The sequence below is a fragment of the Argopecten irradians genome, chromosome 4, assembly GCF_041381155.1.
Source record: "Argopecten irradians isolate NY chromosome 4, Ai_NY, whole genome shotgun sequence".
NCBI classification, from domain to species: Eukaryota; Metazoa; Mollusca; class Bivalvia; order Pectinida; family Pectinidae; genus Argopecten; species Argopecten irradians.
The window spans coordinates 3,729,342-3,749,311 of NC_091137.1; the positions used below are offsets into that span (position 1 = coordinate 3,729,342).

Sequence of the window (19,970 nt, forward strand, 5' to 3'; positions counted from 1 at the left end):
AAAACCACCGACTGTTCATTTAATTGAATATAAGCCTTTCTGATAGTCGCCATAGTCTTTATTGAATTACATATATCCATAATCTATATCCTTTCGAAATGTTTGTTCTTCGTATTTTATGATTTTTTTTTCTAGCTTAGAGGTATATAGTATAAAGGAACGATTTTAAATGAACATTTAAAACAATAATTTACGTACGTATAAGTATGTTCGTTCAGAAACGCGGATTGATATCTATAATGCCTTTCCAAACTACATCCCTAATAAGCATTGATTAACTGTATAGGTCTATCACTGTTTTACGATAAAACTGTCGACTGGATTTAGGACACAGATTTTTGCAAAACAGAATTACAATGAACAATGTATGCGGATGTCATTTACATGTATGATTTGTGTGTAGGTGGTCATAATACATAAAGTTATTGTTACAACTGAGTTACAAGAGAAGTGTATGTACATCCTTTCTATAATAGTCAATACACGTGTTTCTACTGATTACAGCGTGTATAATAAATGCCGACGGATTTTTGTCAATTCCACGTAGTGTAAAATCTTCATTTCATTATACAGACTGAATTACTGTGAACTTGTTTTCGAATTAGTAATGTAATTGTGCATTTATATGGCAAAAGATTAGTTTCATCTCGCGATCTAGATGTACCTGTGTTTGAAACGTTTTCATTGCGGTTCATTTTGGGGATTCCTTATCGCCGCGAAATGTAATCGCATACGACAATAGGATAATAGACATTAAAGTTTACCTCCAAGTCGAATGACACATTTACATTCGTGTATTGAATTAATAAATTTACGGAATAAACCATTATGTATACACTTAAAAATAAGTAAAGTAATACTGTCATATCATATCGTTTATTTAAAACAAGTAAACATATTTTGATTTGTTAATTGTAAATATAAAACGTATAACGTTATTGCACACAAAAATATATTTCTGATAACTGATAACAAAAGGAGTACGATTAGTGAGATAAAGGTAAAAAGACATCAAATAAAAATGTTAAATCAGCATTTGTATATACTGTTAGTATTATATAAAACATATATAGTAAACAGAAACTATGAACCTATACAGTTTTGGTCTTTTCATGCCCCTGCAATTGCGGCCTCAAAAGGAGGAAGAGCGCTTATAGGACAAGGGCGGTTATTAGGTCGAATGTGGTTACTTAATTAAACATGTACATATAAATGTACAATGTAGATGTATCATGGTACCATATTTACACGATGTCCTCAACACCAAACATTGTTTGTTGTACACACAACTAAAATATACACATTTATCTATATAACAAATCTTCTTAAATACCACCATAACACGTATAAACTTCAGCCATTCGGATTAATGGAATGGTATCCAAGCGACCTACAGTACAATATCTGCGACTTTCGACTATAACGATGACCAGAAGATAGTCACAGAGGGCATATTCTAAAATCATGAAAATTAGATTTCTCCCATCGCATTACATTAACCAATTATAAATCAACTGCACAGTTTTATCTGTTCAGATCAAATGCCATGTGACCTTCTAAAAGATTTATTTTATTTGTTTCTCTTCTGTACATGTTTCTTTGATAAAGATTAGAATCTACTTAAAACATTGAAAAATTGCAAATGGCTTCATTACTTTATACAAGTTAGTACAATGGTATCATTAGCCAGCACATCCTACTCGGATTGATATTAGGACTCAAAGAAATGTGGTCTGATTAGAAAGGTTATACATCATATTACATCAGCGCAATATTTCAAACACGTATTACTATCGATTTCACATTGATGAAATATAACTGGGTATCAAGTAAATAACCCCAGGACGTTAATAGACTCGAAGGATTGTCATATAATATAAGCTAATATCAACTTGAATATTGTCTCTTAACATATACAAAAATAAGTAGTAGGTAAAGAACATGGTGAATATACAGTATAAAAATATAAAAATTGTTTTATTCTGAACGGATTGAACAATGGCTACCATGAAGAAATTATGTTTCATGGCCATGCATTATACGTCTCTAATACTAATTTATATGACGATCTTTCAAAGATGCACGGGTTGCTTCCCTTATATTGTCCACAGATTGACCAATATACGTGTATATTGGATCTCAAATGAATGTTCAGTCTGAAACGAGCCTTACAAGTTTTATTTTGGCGAGCCTCGACGAGCACAAAAAATAAATTTTCGAGACGGGGTTTATGACACCTGGTGTTGTCTAGCCCTGACAACAACCCTAACGCTTGTAAACATATAAATGATCATGGCCCTGACAATATGAACACAGTACAAGTATAACAACTAACGTAAAACCAGCATACTCATAACTGTGTCACTACTCAAATACCATAAAGATTATTAGTTGTGCGTGTAAATAGTAAAACAATATATATATATAACAAAAGGCCCAAGAGGCCTTGACGGTCACCTGATTGCTGATACAGAAAGAGCATTGCAAAATTGATTCAAATCTGTAAAAAGTAGAAATGAGTCAAACTGAGTTAGAATTATTAGCCTGAAATAGCATTTTAACACCAAATTCATATTGGTCATGACTGACCCCCAGGGACAAGAGGGGCGGGGCCAAAATTGGTCAAAATGGCTAAAATTTCAAAAATCCTCTTCTGAATTCACAGGTTTGATGGAACCAAATAATGTTCATAGATTAAAAAGTGAAATTTATAAAATCACTGACATTGACTGACTTCTAGTTTGGTTGTGTTGCTTAACGTTGGCAAAGCAAATTGGAATTTTAAGCGTAAGGTACACTTTAATATACTATAAAAATGAAAAAAAAATATCTAATTCAAAGGTTAAACTTTCAAGTTTATTCTAATTCGTAAACTATTAAAACTAAGCAAATAATGTTCATAAATGTGTTTTTCCTATATAAACTTTAGTAAATTTGACTCCCTCCCCAGTGGAAAATCTGAGATCTCAGGGCCATGAAATTCACATATTTTGTAAAGGGCCTTAAGACCTTTCAATCTATTAAGAGTATTTTGTTCCATCAATTCTGTGAATTCAAAAGAAAGATTTTTGAAAAGTTAGCCAATTTGACCCCTTTTGGTCCCACCCCTATGGCCCTTGGGGGTCGACCAGGACCAATATGGATATAATGTTTAAATGTTTTCTAAGGCTAATAATTCTAACCCAGTTTGACTAATTTACTATGAAAAATAAGCAAATAACGTTTATAAATGTGTTTTTCCTATATAAACTACAGTTAACTAGACCCCCTCCCCAGGGGGAAACATGAGACCCCAGGGTCATATAATTCACAATTTTTGTAAAGGACGTTAAGACCTTTCCATCTATGAAGAGTATTTGATTCTACCAGTTCCAGAATTTCAATAGAAGGTTTTTGAAGTTTTAGCCTATTTGACCCTTTTTGGCCCCGCCCCTAAGACCCATGGGGGCCAGTCATGAAAATTTGTTAATATTTGATTTTGGTTTTATTATTTTAACGTCCTATTAACAGCCAGGGTCATGTAAGGACGTGCCAGGTTTGTTGGCGGAGGAAAGCCGGAGTACCCGGAGAAAAAACAACCGACCAGCGGTCAGTACCTGGTAACTGTCCCACATGGGATTCGAACCCGCATCCCAGAGGTGGAGGGCTTGTGGTAGTATGTCAGGACATCTTAACCACTCGGCCACCGCGGCCCCTTTGTTAATAGGAGTCAATGATCGACTGAGGGATAATGGTTATTCTGACACCATTTGACTAATTTTCTATTATAAATGACCAAATAAAGCTCCGAAATGTGTTTTTACTTTATAAACTATTGCAAAATGTATCCCCTACCCAAAGGGGAACTTGAGACCCCAGGGTCGTATAATTCACAAAGTTTGTAGAGGTCCTTGAGACCTTTCTATCTATGAAGAGTATTTGATTCTACCACATCTGTGAGTGGAGAAGAAGATTTTTGAAATTTTAGTCAATTTTACACCTTTTGGCCTCTCTCACAGCCCCTGGGGGTGGGGGTCATATTATTCACAATTTTGATTGACCTTATGCCTTAGAAGGCTTGTGCAAAATGTCTTTGAAATTGCTTCAATTTGAGAAGAAGTCGAATGTAAATGTTTACGAAGACACGACGGACGACGGACGACAACGGAAAAAAGGCGATTAGAATAGGTCACTTGAGACTTCGCCTCAGGTGACCTAAAAAATAGACCTTCGGAATCCCACTCCTTTGAAAGGAAGGATGAACCACTCATAGAAGTTTGTCCAGGCCAATGGTTGACTGGTTTTCAAAAAAAAATGTTTCAGACAGGATTTATTCCTTGGTAACAACATAATACAGTGACTGACTTTGGTACAGCAGCTAACTTGTGGAAAATCATTTAGTTGGGTGGTCTCTATAAGTCATAAACGCCATGTGTTTAGTAACACAACTATTCCAAATAACTTTACAATTATATAAATGTCATCAAGTTTCTTGCATAGAACAATATTGTGTTATTAAGACAGTTATTTTGTTCTAATGCGTATATCAATATAAAGTTTAGAATGAAGAGCATTCTAACAATACACAAGCACATACCATTTGATGTGAAATTGATTAAGGCATTACGCCGCAAATCAAGCTACTGTACAATGAAGTGTATATGTTATTTTGTACGTGCGTATTATTTTGTACAGATGATTTGTTTGGTAAAAAATCATTATTATTATCATCTTCCTTACAACGATAAGATAGTCCTGAACAAAATAACGAGGATGGAGAGTACATTTTCTCCAACACCAATAAGACTTGTAAATATAGTTACCACAGACTACGTTTAGGTACATACGAATTACTTATTGGAAATACCGAAGCAAATCCTTGTTTCCGCTTTTCTCGAGTGCAGCCCGCACCTCCGGTAGGTAAATTGTAGGCTTTCTACGTAGAATGTCGAGTAGGGCGTCTCGTCGCCGGTCGCCACCTTCCTGTTGATATCATAAGTCATATATAGTTTAATTTGCATGCGGAGAATACGTCATTGGAATTTATATGCTATTATCCATTTGTAGCAATATATTTGAGAAAAAACACGGATTTCTGTATTCATCATTCATTGTTTATTTAAATCACTTGTCTTGTCACTAAATCTTTCACCTGTCGCTATCCAATATGTTCCCTTTGACAGTCTATTATTAATCTGTAGTTTTCCATTCAGTTCGAACTGCATGTACATGTAAAATGTAATTAGAATGTTACAGGTAAATAAATGAATGCTAAAGGTAACACATTGGACAGCGACAGGTGAGGTGTGTTGTTTATGTTAGGTATTGTACTATAAAGACAATGGATATCATCACAGCTATGTTTTAATGTAAGATAGCATTTAGGTATGAGATAAAGGGTACATACCCTATTGCTGATGTCCTCTTGTTGTTGTTGTGTAATCACGTCGTATTGAAGTAAAAAGTCGGTAAACTCTTTTTCATTAAGAGATTTCTTAATTCTAACATAGTTTGGATTGATGTATATCGCCAGCAGTTCAAGTGATTTGTCAAAAGTAGTCTTCTTTTCTCTTGCACTTTTGTTTAACTTGGCGACGATTCCTTTAACCTGATTACTTGTTCTTTCTACAGTCGTACGAGTATCCTTAACATGTGTTAAGACATCACGCTGCTCGTCGTGCAGTTGTGATAGTGAGGCGAACTGCCTTTCTGAAATACGATGGCCAACTTCAATCTGATCCATTATATACTTTTGACATGCTTTATCGTCTTCTTCTTTCTTGCTCAATCTCAACTCGATAGAGTTCAGCTGCGTCTGAATATTCTGTAACTGTGGGTTCTCGGCTTCGTTTCTGGTTCCATTGGTTGCTATTGGAGAAGCTTCATGTGAAGCTTCTTCCCCGGGAATATCTGAATGAATAACAGTATTATAGAAATAAATAATAGTAACATCGGCTTGATATCAGAACAGTGTAATCAACTTCTCTTAAAATTTAATATATTCAGAGTAAATGTAGCTGAAACTACAATAGATAAGAACAAAAAGATAAGTGTTAATATCAAAAAACTTTCTTCTAAAGATTGTCCAGAGGTAAACATAACATGTCCGTCTATAGTGTCGATGACATCCACCAAAATCAAGAGAACGGGTATCAAATCCGTACTAAGTCAAAAAGAGGAATAACTTCGACACAATGGAAAAAGTGTCATATATTCAGAAACATTATGCGATTTATGCAATACTTTTCGAGTCTAACTGTATGTCACTTATGTAAATCGTCAATTTCATTTCAGTTATTCATACTGTTAATAACACTTAATGCTTTGTAATAATTAACGTCGTAACATAACATTGTTAATGCTAACATCAGTTTTATTATTTGTCAAAATATAACGCAATCACACTTCTTTAAAAATTTCCCAAGATATTAAAATGGAGTTTATAATGCGATATTATTGGACAAGAACATCGGATTCCGTATCTAAGTCAAACTTTTACAAACTACAAAAATGTAGATAATTTAAATCTGCGGAGTACATTTGTGTATAATGCAATTACCCTGAGAAAATAATTATTGTTCCGATTTTACCTATATTCTCCACTGCATGACTCCGGTATCCTGTATGATTTATCCAGTTAGATTTGAATGATCGTAAAAATATATGTGCAAATGAGTTAAAAACATTTTGAATTTGAACAGATCTGCGAGGAATAGAAAAAGATAATCGGTTATGATTATACGACTATACATACCAGAGAGCAAATCCAATCTGCAGCCATAAAACATGAACACTGGCCAACCGGCTTTGGTCATTGGAACCGTCACAACAATTTGACTTGTCGTAAGATCATGAAGGATGTTTTGTCTTATACAGACGTCCGGGAAGACTTTTATAAGTGTCTGGCATTCCACGTAAACGTTTGTTGAAGTCAGACCTTTGAACTGTTGGTCAGAGAATAGTGCTATCTCACAGACTGCATGTTGTTCAGTCCTCGTCACTCTCAGCATGACCTTCTCATATTTATCCATTTGTCTATTTCCAAAGCAAACAGCTTTATGTTGTATAGAGCGTCTAAATGTAGATTTGTCTGCACTGAAGTATTCTGCTTTACCTTCGGCGTCGACAAATAACAGTTTATCCTCCTTTTGAGAACCTAAAACGATTGAAAATAGTATTATTACTCACCAGCATCTTCTTTGCAATAGGAAGAAAGATCTACTGACTATCAAAGAATCAGAAACATTATGAAGTGCACCTAATGTCGCTATTTTTATCATATAGATGTCATTGTAAACCTTTATCAAACAATGATAAAGCCGGTGATGTTCAGTTTCTTCAAAAGACATGCTTGTTTTCGTTGAGCGCGTTCAAACAGATTGTACAGCTTATTTGAGTGATGCAAAGAACACTCGTGATTAAACTTTATTGTACAATATTGATATAAATGACTTAATTGATGTTTCCATACATACCCTCATTTACCAAACTGATTAAGCTTATTTGTCCTTCCACGTAAAGCAGGAGAACCCATGGTTTCTGGTCATCATTTCCTAAGTCTATAGTACGTCTATTTTCCCCGTTTTCTTCAGACACAACAAAAGTGTTCCCTTTTGGTCTTCCCTCGGTACAAATTGACTGACGCACGTGCGCGGCCTCGCGGAATTCCAGTCGATATACATGTGGGTCGTACGTTTCCTTCAGTAGTGTAATGTTTGTCTGTCGTGTAAACGATTCCGGATTCTGTGTTAGAAATATGACGATCTTCCCAGTGCCCTCCACTATAAGTTTGTGCGGTTGGCCAGGTGTTATTGGTGGATGGGTGTGTAACACAAGTGGATCTTGTTCGGCAGCAATGTGTGCAGACGCACTGTCGTTACACACCTTAACATTTGCTGAGCAATGGCTGTTAAATCTCAGGTTTTCCATTTGTATATTTACATCTTGAAAAGTAAAGAAATGAACATCATCAATTTAATTAAGATTTCAACAGCATAAGCATTTAATATTCTAAATATTTGACATTTAGAAAGGATAAATAGAATTTCAATACAGAGAACGAAAACACCAATCAGGTACCGTTTGTGGTGGTATATCTGGATATAAGATGTATACAGTTGTTTCATTCAGTGTCACGCATTGTAAAATATCATTACGTCGGATCAGTCCTGTCAGAATTACGACGCACTACTAGTATTTATAAAATCGATGAAACTATGCGATTAGAACATTAGATTATAAATTAATACCCATAAGCCTATTCTTGTCTGTGTTTGACAATAAGATTATGGTTTATAGTTACGACTCGCCAATATACGCGGTATTTCCTAGGTAATTTGATACATTGAAGGTCGTTTTACATACATTATACTATAGATATCAATCTCTGTTATATTATTGTTAAGTTGTCTTTTTTATTTATATAGCTTGTATGACTGTGTCCTATCTTCATAACATGTAATTATAATTATATGCTTGTAAGAAAGGTATAGTGTTGATTTCGGTAAATGTTAGTGAAGCGTATCAGACTATTGCAAGGCAACTACATAGTGGTTTTCTTGTAAACAAAACTTACAATGTAAGAATATACAATAAAAAATTGATGAAAAACCAAACAATTTATAGTTCGAACAGAAAAAAGCCTTAGTTAGAGACGCCATGAAGTATGAACCCTGTTAATTCTTTTTAAGTCTCATTATATGTTTGTAACCCCATGAACGAACGTGAAATAATGAAATAGATATTATCACAACTGAGACACAGCGATCATAACCGATTAACAAATGAAACTTAGGAGATTTGCTACATATGTAGCTGCCTACCACCGATAGTCCCGCTCCATACCACTAGATGTGCTGGATATAATATCTACCCGTTTAATTTCCCCCATAGATTTACATAGAATAATGATGTAAAACTACTTCCTATGCTATTAGCAATCACCAATTAATTTATTACGAAACTAATCTCTTATAGGAAAACAATACAGTTTATACTTACATCACACTCGATACATTATAATATTCTTCACTGCTGGAAAATTGCGTCATACAATTAAAGTACTGGTATAGTATCCATAATTATCGACGTGTTTCACTTTACCAGAAGCATGTGTATCTGACTGTCCTTAACCATCGCACGGCTCATTGATTCCGAAATGCACAATGACGTGTGTGCACAAATTGTCTTAGTTATTGTCCTGGGACAGTAGTTTGGGTGTGTACATGTACATAATGTAGTCAAATTGTTTATATGGGGACTTACAGTGTGTAAAAATAGCAACACATGGAATTCCATACCCTAGTTACGTTGAGTTATTCTTACACAATATCATATTTCACTCCTTTTGTATGTTCACATAAAGATGGGTATCATATGACGTCGACTCTGTCTCTCTCTGTTGTGGCCTCTAGATTTACGTTGTACAACTATCAACGATACGAAAACTTAATTAGCAATGAAGTTATAAGTATATACAATATCAATATAGCAATCGATAGAAGTGTCATTTATTGAATTAAGGTCCTTACATTATTTACATATATTACCATAATGTCATCCATTACGCCCGCGTACAATGAGGTCCATGTACCTGTCTAATAATTAATCTAAAACTGTCCAATAAGTACCTGTAGCTGTCCAATTAGTTGCCTGTAACTGTCAAATAGGGTATCTGTAACTCTTCAATTAATTACCTGTAGCTGTCTAATAAGTAACATGTAGCTGTCCAATAAGTTACCTGTAACTGTCCAATAAATTACCTGTAACTGTTAAGTAAGTTACTTGTACCTGTCTAATAATTAATTTGTACCTGCCCAATACGTTACCTGTAACTGTTCAATACGTTACCTGTAACTTTCCAATAATTAACCCGTAACTATCTAATTACTTACCTGTACCTGTGAAATAATTAATCTGTAACTGTCCAATAAGTTACCTGTAACTGTCCAATACGTTATCTGTACCTGTCCAATAAATTACCTGTACCTGTCCAATAAGTTATCTGTACCTGTCCAATACGTTACCTGTACCTGTCCAATACGTTACCTGTACCTGTCCAATACGTTACCTGTACCTGCCCAATGCGCTACCTGTAACTGTCCAATAAGTTACCTGTACCTGCCCAATACGTTACTTGTACCTGTCCAATACGTTACCTATAACTGTCCAATACGTTACCTGTAACTGTCCAATACGTTACCTGTAACTGTCCAATACGTTACCTGTACCTGTCCAATACGTTATCTGTAACTGTCCAATACGTTACCTGTACCTGTCCAATAAGTTACCTGTACCTGTCCAATACGTTACCTGTACCTGTCCAATACGTTACCTGTACCTGTCCAATAAGTTACCTGTACCTGTCCAATAAGTTACTTGTACCTGTCCAATACGTTACCTGTACCTGTCCAATACGTTACCTGTACCTGTCCAATAAGTTACCTGTACCTGTCCAATAAGTTACCTGTACCTGTCCAATAAGTTACATGTAACTGTCCAATAAGTTACCTGTACCTGTCCAATATGTTACATGTACCTGTCCAATACGTTACCTATACCTGTTCAATACGTTACCTGTACCTGTCCAATGCGTTACCTGTACCTGTCCAATATGTTACGTGTACCTGTCCAAAACGTTACCTGTACCTGTCCAATATGTTACATATACCTGTCCGATACGTTACCTGTACCTGTCCAATACGTTACCTGTACCTGTCCAATACGTTACCTGTACCTGTCCAATATGTTACCTGTACCTGTCCAATACGTTACCTGTACCTGTCCAATATGTTACCTGTACCTGTCCAATACGTTACTGTACCTGTCCAATACGTTACCTGTACCTGTCCAATACGTTACCTGTACCTGTCCAATAATTGTTACCTGTACCTGTCCAATACGTTACCTGTACCTGTCCAATAGTTACCTGTACCTGTCCAATAGTTACCTGTACCTGTCCAATAAGTTACCTGTACCTGTCCAATAAGTTACCTGTACCTGTCCAATAGTTACCTGTACCTGTCCAATAAGTTACCTATACCTGTTCAATACGTTACCTGTAACTGTCCAATAAGTTACCTGTACCTGTCCAATACGTTACCTGTACCTGTCCAATACGTTACCTGTACCTGTCCAATAAGTTACCTGTACCTGTCCAATACGTTACCTATACCTGTCCAATAAGTTACCTGTACCTGTCCAATATGTTACATGTACCTGTCCAATAAGTTACCTATACCTGTCCAATAAGTTACCTGTACCTGTCCAATAAGTTACCTGTACCTGTCCAATAGTTAACCTGTACCTGTCCAATAAGTTACCTGTACCTGTCCAATACGTTACCTTACCTGTCCAATAAGTTACCTGTACCTGTCCAATAAGTTACCTGTACCTGTCCAATAAGTTACCTGTCCAATAGTTACTGTACCTGTCCAATAAGTTACCTATACCTGTCCAATACGTTACCTGTACCTGTCCAATACGTTACCTATACCTGTCCAATACGTTACCTGTACCTGTCCAATAAGTTATATGTACCTGTCCAATAAGTTACCTGTACCTGTCCAATAAGTTACTTGTACCTGTCCAATACGTTACTTGTACCTGTCCAATAAGTTACCTATACCTGTTCAATACGTTACCTGTACCTGTCCAATAAGTTACCTGTACCTGTCCAATAAGTTACCTGTACCTGTCCAATAAGTTACCTGTACCTGTCCAATACGTTACCTGTACCTGTCCAATACGTTACTGTACTGTCCAATAAGTTACTGTACCGTGTCAATACGTTACTTGTACCTGTCCAATACGTTACCTGTACCTGTCCAATGCGTTACCTGTACCTGTCCAATAAGTTACTTGTACCTGTCCAATACGTTACCTGTACCTGTCCAATAAGTTACCTTACCTGTCCAATGTTACCTGTACCTGTCCAATACGTTACCTGTACCTGTCCAATAAGTTACCTGTACCTGTCCAATACGTTACCTGTACCTGTCCAATAAGTTACCTGTACCTGTCCAATACGTTACCTGTACCTGTCCAATACGTTACCTGTACCTGTCCAATAAGTTACCTGTACCTGTCCAATAAGTTACCTGTACCTGTCCAATAAGTTACCTGTACCTGTCCAATAAGTTACATGTACCTGTCCAATACGTTACCTGTACCTGTCCAATACGTTACCTGTACCTGTCCAATAAGTTACCTGTACCTGTCCAATACGTTACTTGTACCTGTCCAATAAGTTACCTGTACCTGTCCAATACGTTACCTGTACCTGTCCAATAAGTTACCTGTACCTGTCCAATACGTTACCTGTACCTGTCCAATACGTTACCTGTACCTGTCCAATACGTTACCTGTACCTGTCCAATAAGTTACCTATACCTGTCCAATACGTTACCTGTACCTGTCCAATAAGTTACCTGTACCTGTCCAATAAGTTACCTGTACCTGTCCAATACGTTACCTGTACCTGTCCAATGAGTTACCTGTACCTGTCCAATACGTTACCTGTACCTGTCCAATAAGTTACCTGTACCTGTCCAATACGTTACCTGTACCTGTCCAATACGTTACCTGTACCTGTCCAATAAGTTACCTGTACCTGTCCAATAAGTTACCTGTACCTGTCCAATAAGTTACCTGTACCTGTCCAATAAGTTACCTGTACCTGTCCAATACGTTACCTGTACCTGTCCAATACGTTACCTGTACCTGTCCAATACGTTACCTGTACCTGTCCAATAAGTTACCTATACCTGTCCAATAAGTTACCTGTACCTGTCCAATACGTTACCTGTACCTGTCCAATAAGTTACCTATACCTGTCCAATAAGTTACCTATACCTGTCCAATACGTTACCTGTACCTGTCCAATAAGTTACCTGTACCTGTCCAATAAGTTACCTGTACCTGTCCAATACGTTACCTGTACCTGTCCAATACGTTACCTGTACCTGTCCAATATGTTACCTGTACCTGTCCAATACGTTACCTGTACCTGTCCAATAAGTTACCTGTACCTGTCCAATACGTTACCTGTACCTGTCCAATACGTTACCTATACCTGTCCAATAAGTTACCTGTACCTGTCCAATACGTTACCTGTACCTGTCCAATACGTTACCTATACCTGTCCAATAAGTTACCTGTACCTGTCCAATAAGTTACCTGTACCTGTCCAATACGTTACCTGTACCTGTCCAATACGTTACCTGTACCTGTCCAATAAGTTACCTGTACCTGTCCAATAAGTTACCTGTACCTGTCCAATAAGTTACCTGTACCTGTCCAATAAGTTACCTGTACCTGTCCAATACGTTACCTGTACCTGTCCAATAAGTTACCTGTACCTGTCCAATAAGTTACCTGTACCTGTCCAATAAGTTACCTGTACCTGTCCAATAAGTTACCTGTACCTGTCCAATACGTTACCTGTACCTGTCCAATACGTTACCTGTACCTGTCCAATAAGTTACCTGTACCTGTCCAATACGTTACCTGTACCTGTCCAATACGTTACCTGTACCTGTCCAATAACGTTACCTGTACCTGTCCAATAAGTTACCTGTACCTGTCCAATACGTTACCTGTACCTGTCCAATAAGTTACCTGTACCTGTCCAATACGTTACCTGTACCTGTCCAATAAGTTACCTATACCTGTCCAATAAGTTACCTGTACCTGTCCAATGCGTTACCTGTACCTGTCCAATATGTTACATGTACCTGTCCAAAACGTTACCTGTACCTGTCCAATAAGTTACATGTACCTGTCCAATACGTTACCTGTACTTGTCCAATACGTTACCTGTACCTGTCCAATGCGTTACCTGTACCTGTCCAATATGTTACTTGTACCTGTCCAATACGTTACCTGTACCTGTCCAATAAGTTACCTGTACCTGTCCAATAAGTTACTTGTACCTGTCCAATACGTTACCTGTACCTGTCCAATAAGTTACATGTAACTGTCCAATACGATACCTGTACCTGTCCAATACGTTACTTGTACCTGTCCAATACGTTACCTGTACCTGTCCAATAAGTTACCTGTACCTGTCCAATACGTTACCTGTACCTGTCCAATACGTTACCTGTACCTGTCCAATACGTTACCTGTACCTGTCCAATACGTTACCTGTACCTGTCTATACCTGTCCAATAAGTTACCTGTACCTGTCCAATACGTTACCTGTACCTGTCCAATAAGTTACCTGTACCTGTCCAATAAGTTACCTGTACCTGTCCAATACGTTACCTGTACCTGTCCAATACGTTACCTGTACCTGTCCAATAACGTTACCTGTACCTGTCCAATACGTTACCTGTACCTGTCCAATACGTTACCTGTACCTGTCCAATAAGTTACCTGTACCTGTCCAATACGTTACCTTACCTGTCCAATACGTTACCTGTACCTGTCCAATATGTTACATGTACCTGTCCAATACGTTACCTGTACCTGTCCAATAAGTTACCTGTACCTGTCCAATAAGTTACCTGTACCTGTCCAATACGTTACCTGTACCTGTCCAATAAGTTACCTGTACCTGTCCAATAAGTTACCTGTACCTGTCCAATAACGTTACCTGTACCTGTCCAATAAGTTACCTGTACCTGTCCAATACGTTACCTGTACCTGTCCAATAGTTACCTGTACCTGTCCAATAAGTTACCTGTACCTGTCCAATACGTTACATGTACCTGTCCAATAAGTTACCTGTACCTGTCCAATAACGTTACCTGTACCTGTCCAATAAGTTACCTGTACCTTCCAATACGTTACCTGTACCTGTCCAATACGTTACCTGTACCTGTCCAATAAGTTACCTGTACCTGTCCAATAAGTTACCTGTACCTGTCCAATACGTTACCTGTACCTGTCCAATACGTTACCTGTACCTGTCCAATAAGTTACCTGTACCTGTCCAATAAGTTACCTGTACCTGTCCAATACGTTACCTGTACCTGTCCAATAAGTTACCTGTACCTGTCCAATAACGTTACCTGTACCTGTCCAATAAGTTACCTGTACCTGTCCAATAAGTTACCTATACCTGTCCAATAAGTTACCTGTACCTGTCCAATACGTTACCTGTACCTGTCCAATACGTTACCTGTACCTGTCCAATACGTTACCTGTACCTGTCCAATAAGTTACCTGTACCTGTCCAATAAGTTACCTGTACCTGTCCAATAAGTTACCTGTACCTGTCCAATACGTTACCTGTACCTGTCCAATACGTTACCTGTACCTGTCCAATACGTTACTTGTACCTGTCCAATAAGTTACCTGTACCTGTCCAATACGTTACCTGTACCTGTCCAATAAGTTACCTGTACCTGTCCAATACGTTACCTGTACCTGTCCAATAAGTTACCTGTACCTGTCCAATAAGTTACCTGTACCTGTCCAATACGTTACCTGTACCTGTCCAATAAGTTACCTGTACCTGTCCAATACGTTACTTGTACCTGTCCAATACGTTACCTGTACCTGTCCAATACGTTACCTGTACCTGTCCAATAAGTTACCTGTACCTGTCCAATACGTTACCTGTACCTGTCCAATACGTTACCTGTACCTGTCCAATAAGTTACCTGTACCTGTCCAATACGTTACCTGTACCTGTCCAATAAGTTACCTGTACCTGTCCAATAAGTTACCTGTACCTGTCCAATAAGTTACCTGTACCTGTCCAATAAGTTACCTATGTAACAGTCCAATAAGTTACCTTACCTGTCCAATAAGTTACCTGTACCTGTCCAATAAGTTACCTGTACCTGTCCAATACGTTACCTGTACCTGTCCAATACGTTACCTGTACCTGTCCAATACGTTACCTGTACCTGTCCAATAAGTTACCTGTACCTGTCCAATACGTTACCTGTACCTGTCCAATACGTTACCTGTACCTGTCCAATACGTTACCTGTACCTGTCCAATACGTTACCTGTACCTGTCCAATAAGTTACCTGTACCTGTCCAATACGTTACCTGTACCTGTCCAATACGTTACCTGTACCTGTCCAATACGTTACCTGTAACTGTCCAATACGTTACCTGTACCTGTCCAATACGTTACCTGTACCTGTCCAATACGTTACCTGTACCTGTCCAATAAGTTACCTGTACCTGTCCAATACGTTACCTGTACCTGTCCAATACGTTACCTGTACCTGTCCAATAAGTTACCTGTACCTGTCCAATAAGTTACCTGTACCTGTCCAATAAGTTACCTGTACCTGTCCAATACGTTACTTGTACCTGTCCAATATTACTGTACCTGTTCAATAAGTTACCTATACCTGTCCAATACGTTACCTGTACCTGTCCAATAAGTTACCTGTACCTGTCCAATAAGTTACCTGTACCTGTCCAATAAGTTACCTGTACCTGTCCAATAAGTTACCTATACCTGTCCAATACGTTACCTATACCTGTCCAATACGTTACCTGTACCTGTCCAATAAGTTACCTGTACCTGTCCAATACGTTACCTGTACCTGTCCAATAAGTTACCTGTACCTGTCCAATACGTTACTTGTACCTGTCCAATAAGTTACCTATACCTGTTCAATACGTTACCTGTACCTGTCCAATAAGTTACCTGTACCTGTCCAATAAGTTACCTGTACCTGTCCAATAAGTCACCTGTACCTGTCCAATACGTTACTTGTAACTGTCCAATACGTTACCTGTACCTGTCCAATAAGTTACCTGTACCTGTCCAATAAGTTACCTGTACCTGTCCAATACGTTACCTGTGTACCTGTCCAATACGTTACCTGTACCTGTCCAATAAGTTACCTGTACTGTCCAATACGTTACCTATACCTGTCCAATACGTTATCTGTAACTGTCCAATACGTTACCTGTACTTGTCCAATATGTTACCTGTACCTTTCCAAAACGTTACCTGTACCTGTCCAATAAGTTACCTGTACCTGTCCAATACGTTACCTGTACCTGTCCAATACGTTACCTTACCTGTCCAATAAGTTACCTGTACCTGTCCAATAAGTTACCTATACCTGTCCAATAAGTTACTGTACCTGTCCAATACGTTACCTGTACCTGTCCAATAAGTTACCTGTACCTGTCCAATAAGTTACCTGTACCTGTCCAATAAGTTACCTGTACCTGTCCAATAAGTTACCTGTACCTGTCCAATAAGTTACCTGTACCTGTCCAATACGTTACCTGTACCTGTCCAATACGTTACCTGTACCTGTCCAATAAGTTACATGTACCTGTCCAATACGTTACCTGTACCTGTCCAATAAGTTACATGTACCTGTCCAATAAGTTACCTGTACCTGTACCTGTCCAATACGTTACCTGTACCTGTCCAATAAGTTACCTGTACCTGTCCAATACGTTACCTATACCTGTCCAATAAGTTACCTGTAACTGTCCAATACGTTACCTGTACCTGTCCAATACGTTACCTATACCTGTCCAATACGTTACCTGTACCTGTCCAATAAGTTACCTGTACCTGTCCAATAAGTTACCTGTACCTGTCCAATACGTTACTTGTACCTGTCCAATACGTTACCTATACCTGTCCAATACGTTACCTGTACCTGTCCAATAAGTTACCTGTACCTGTCCAATAAGTTACCTGTACCTGTCCAATACGTTACCTGTACCTGTCCAATAAGTTACCTGTACCTGTCCAATACGTTACCTGTACCTGTCCAATAAGTTACCTGTACCTGTCCAATACGTTACTTGTACCTGTCCAATACGTTACCTATACCTGTCCAATACGTTACCTGTACCTGTCCAATACGTTACCTGTACCTGTCCAATACGTTACCTGTACCTGTCCAATAAGTTACCTGTACCTGTCCAATAAGTTACCTGTACCTGTCCAATAAGTTACTTGTAACTGTCCAATACGTTACCTGTACCTGTCCAATACGTTACCTGTACCTGTCCAATAAGTTACCTGTACATGTGTAATGAGTTACCTGTACCTGTCCAAAGTTACCTGTACACTGTCCAATACGTCCCTTATACCTGTCCAATAAGTTACCTGTACCTGTCCAATACGTTACCTGTACCTGTCCAATAAGTTACCTGTACCTGTCCAATACGTTACCTGTACCTGTCCAATACGTTACCTGTACCTGTCCAATACGTTACCTGTACCTGTCCAATAAGTTACCTGTAACTGTCCAATAAGTTACCTGTACCTGTCCAATACGTTACTTGTACCTGTCCAATACGTTACCTATACCTGTCCAATAAGTTACCTGTACCTGTCCAATAAGTTACCTGTACCTGTCCAATAAGTTACCTGTACCTGTCCAATACGTTACCTGTACCTGTCCAATAAGTTACCTGTACCTGTCCAATACGTTACCTGTACCTGTCCAATAATTCCTTACTGTCAATATTACTGTACCTGTCCAATACGTTACCTGTACCTGTCCAATACGTTACTGTACCTGTCCAATAAGTTACCTATACCTGTCCAATAAGTTACCTGTACCTGTCCAATAAGTTACCTGTACCTGTCCAATAGTTACCTTACGTCCAATACATATACCTGTCCAATAAGTTACCTGTACCTGTCCAATAAGTTACCTGTACCTGTCCAATAAGTTACCTGTACCTGTCCAATACGTTACCTGTACCTGTCCAATAAGTTACCTGTACCTGTCCAATACGTTACCTGTACCTGTCCAATACGTTACCTGTACCTGTCCAATACGTTACCTGTACCTGTCCAATACGTTACCTGTACCTGTCCAATACGTTACTTGTACCTGTCCAATACGTTACCTATACCTGTCCAATAAGTTACCTGTACCTGTCCAATAAGTTACCTGTACCTGTCCAATAAGTTACCTGTAACTGTCCAATACGTTACCTGTACCTGTCCAATAAGTTACCTGTACCTGTCCAATACGTTACCTGTACCTGTCCAATAAGTTACCTGTATCTGTCCAATAAGTTACCTGTACCAGTCCAATGCGTTACCTGTACCTGTCCAATATGTTACATGTACCTGTCCAAAACGTTACCTGTACCTGTCCAATAAGTTACTTGTACCTGTCCAATACGTTACCTGTACTTGTCCAATGAGTTACATGTAACCGTCCAATACGATACCTGTACCTCTCCAATGCGTTACTTGTACCTGTCCAATACGTTACCTGTACCTGTCCAATAAGTTACCTGTACCTGTCCAATAAGTTACCTGTACATGTGTAATGAGTTACCTGTCGTATGTTACCTGTCCAATACGTTACTTGTACCTGTCCAATAAGTTACCTATACCTGTCCAATACGTTACCTGTACCTGTCCAATAAGTTACCTGTACCTGTCCAATAAGTTACCTGTACCTGTCCAATACGTTACCTGTACCTGTCCAATAAGTTACCTTATACCTGTCCAATACGTTACCTATACCTGTCCAATACGTTACCTGTAACTGTCCAATAAGTTACCTGTACCTGTCCAAAACGTTACCTGTACCTGTCCAATACGTTACTTGTACCTGTCCAATACGTTACCTATACCTGTCCAATAAGTTACCTGTACCTGTCCAATAAGTTACCTGTACCTGTCCAATAACGTTACTTGTACCTGTCCAATAAGTTTACCTATTACCTGTCCAATAAGTTACCTGTACCTGTCCAATAAGTTACCTGTACCTGTCCAATAAGTTACCTGTAACTGTCCCAATACGTTACCTGTACCTGTCCAATACGTTACCTGTACCTGTCCAATACGTTACCTGTACCTGTCCAATAAGTTACCTGTACCTGTCCAATAAGTACCTGTACCAATGTACCTGTCCCAATACTGTCATATTACCTGTACCTGTCCAATACGTTACCTGTACCTGTCCAATAAGTTACCTGTACCTGTCCAATAAGTTACCTGTACCTGTCCAATACGTTACCTGTACCTGTCCAATAAGTTACCTGTACCTGTCCAATAAGTTACCTGTACCTGTCCAATA

General features: G+C 38.3%; 1 protein-coding gene across 1 annotated transcript; it reads right to left on the reverse strand.

Annotated features, from left to right (window-relative positions):
* Window positions 1–862: 862 nt before the first annotated feature.
* LOC138320394 (uncharacterized) lies at window positions 863–9,924 on the reverse strand. Its single transcript, XM_069263335.1, has 5 exons — window positions 8,980–9,924; window positions 7,455–7,922; window positions 6,734–7,135; window positions 5,387–5,889; window positions 863–4,962 (listed from the first exon to the last, which is right to left on the reverse strand). Exons 2-5 carry the CDS (start codon window positions 7,906–7,908, stop codon window positions 4,834–4,836), a joined length of 1,488 nt encoding a protein of 495 aa, XP_069119436.1. The 5' UTR covers window positions 7,909–7,922; window positions 8,980–9,924; the 3' UTR covers window positions 863–4,833.
* Window positions 9,925–19,970: the final 10,046 nt, after the last annotated feature.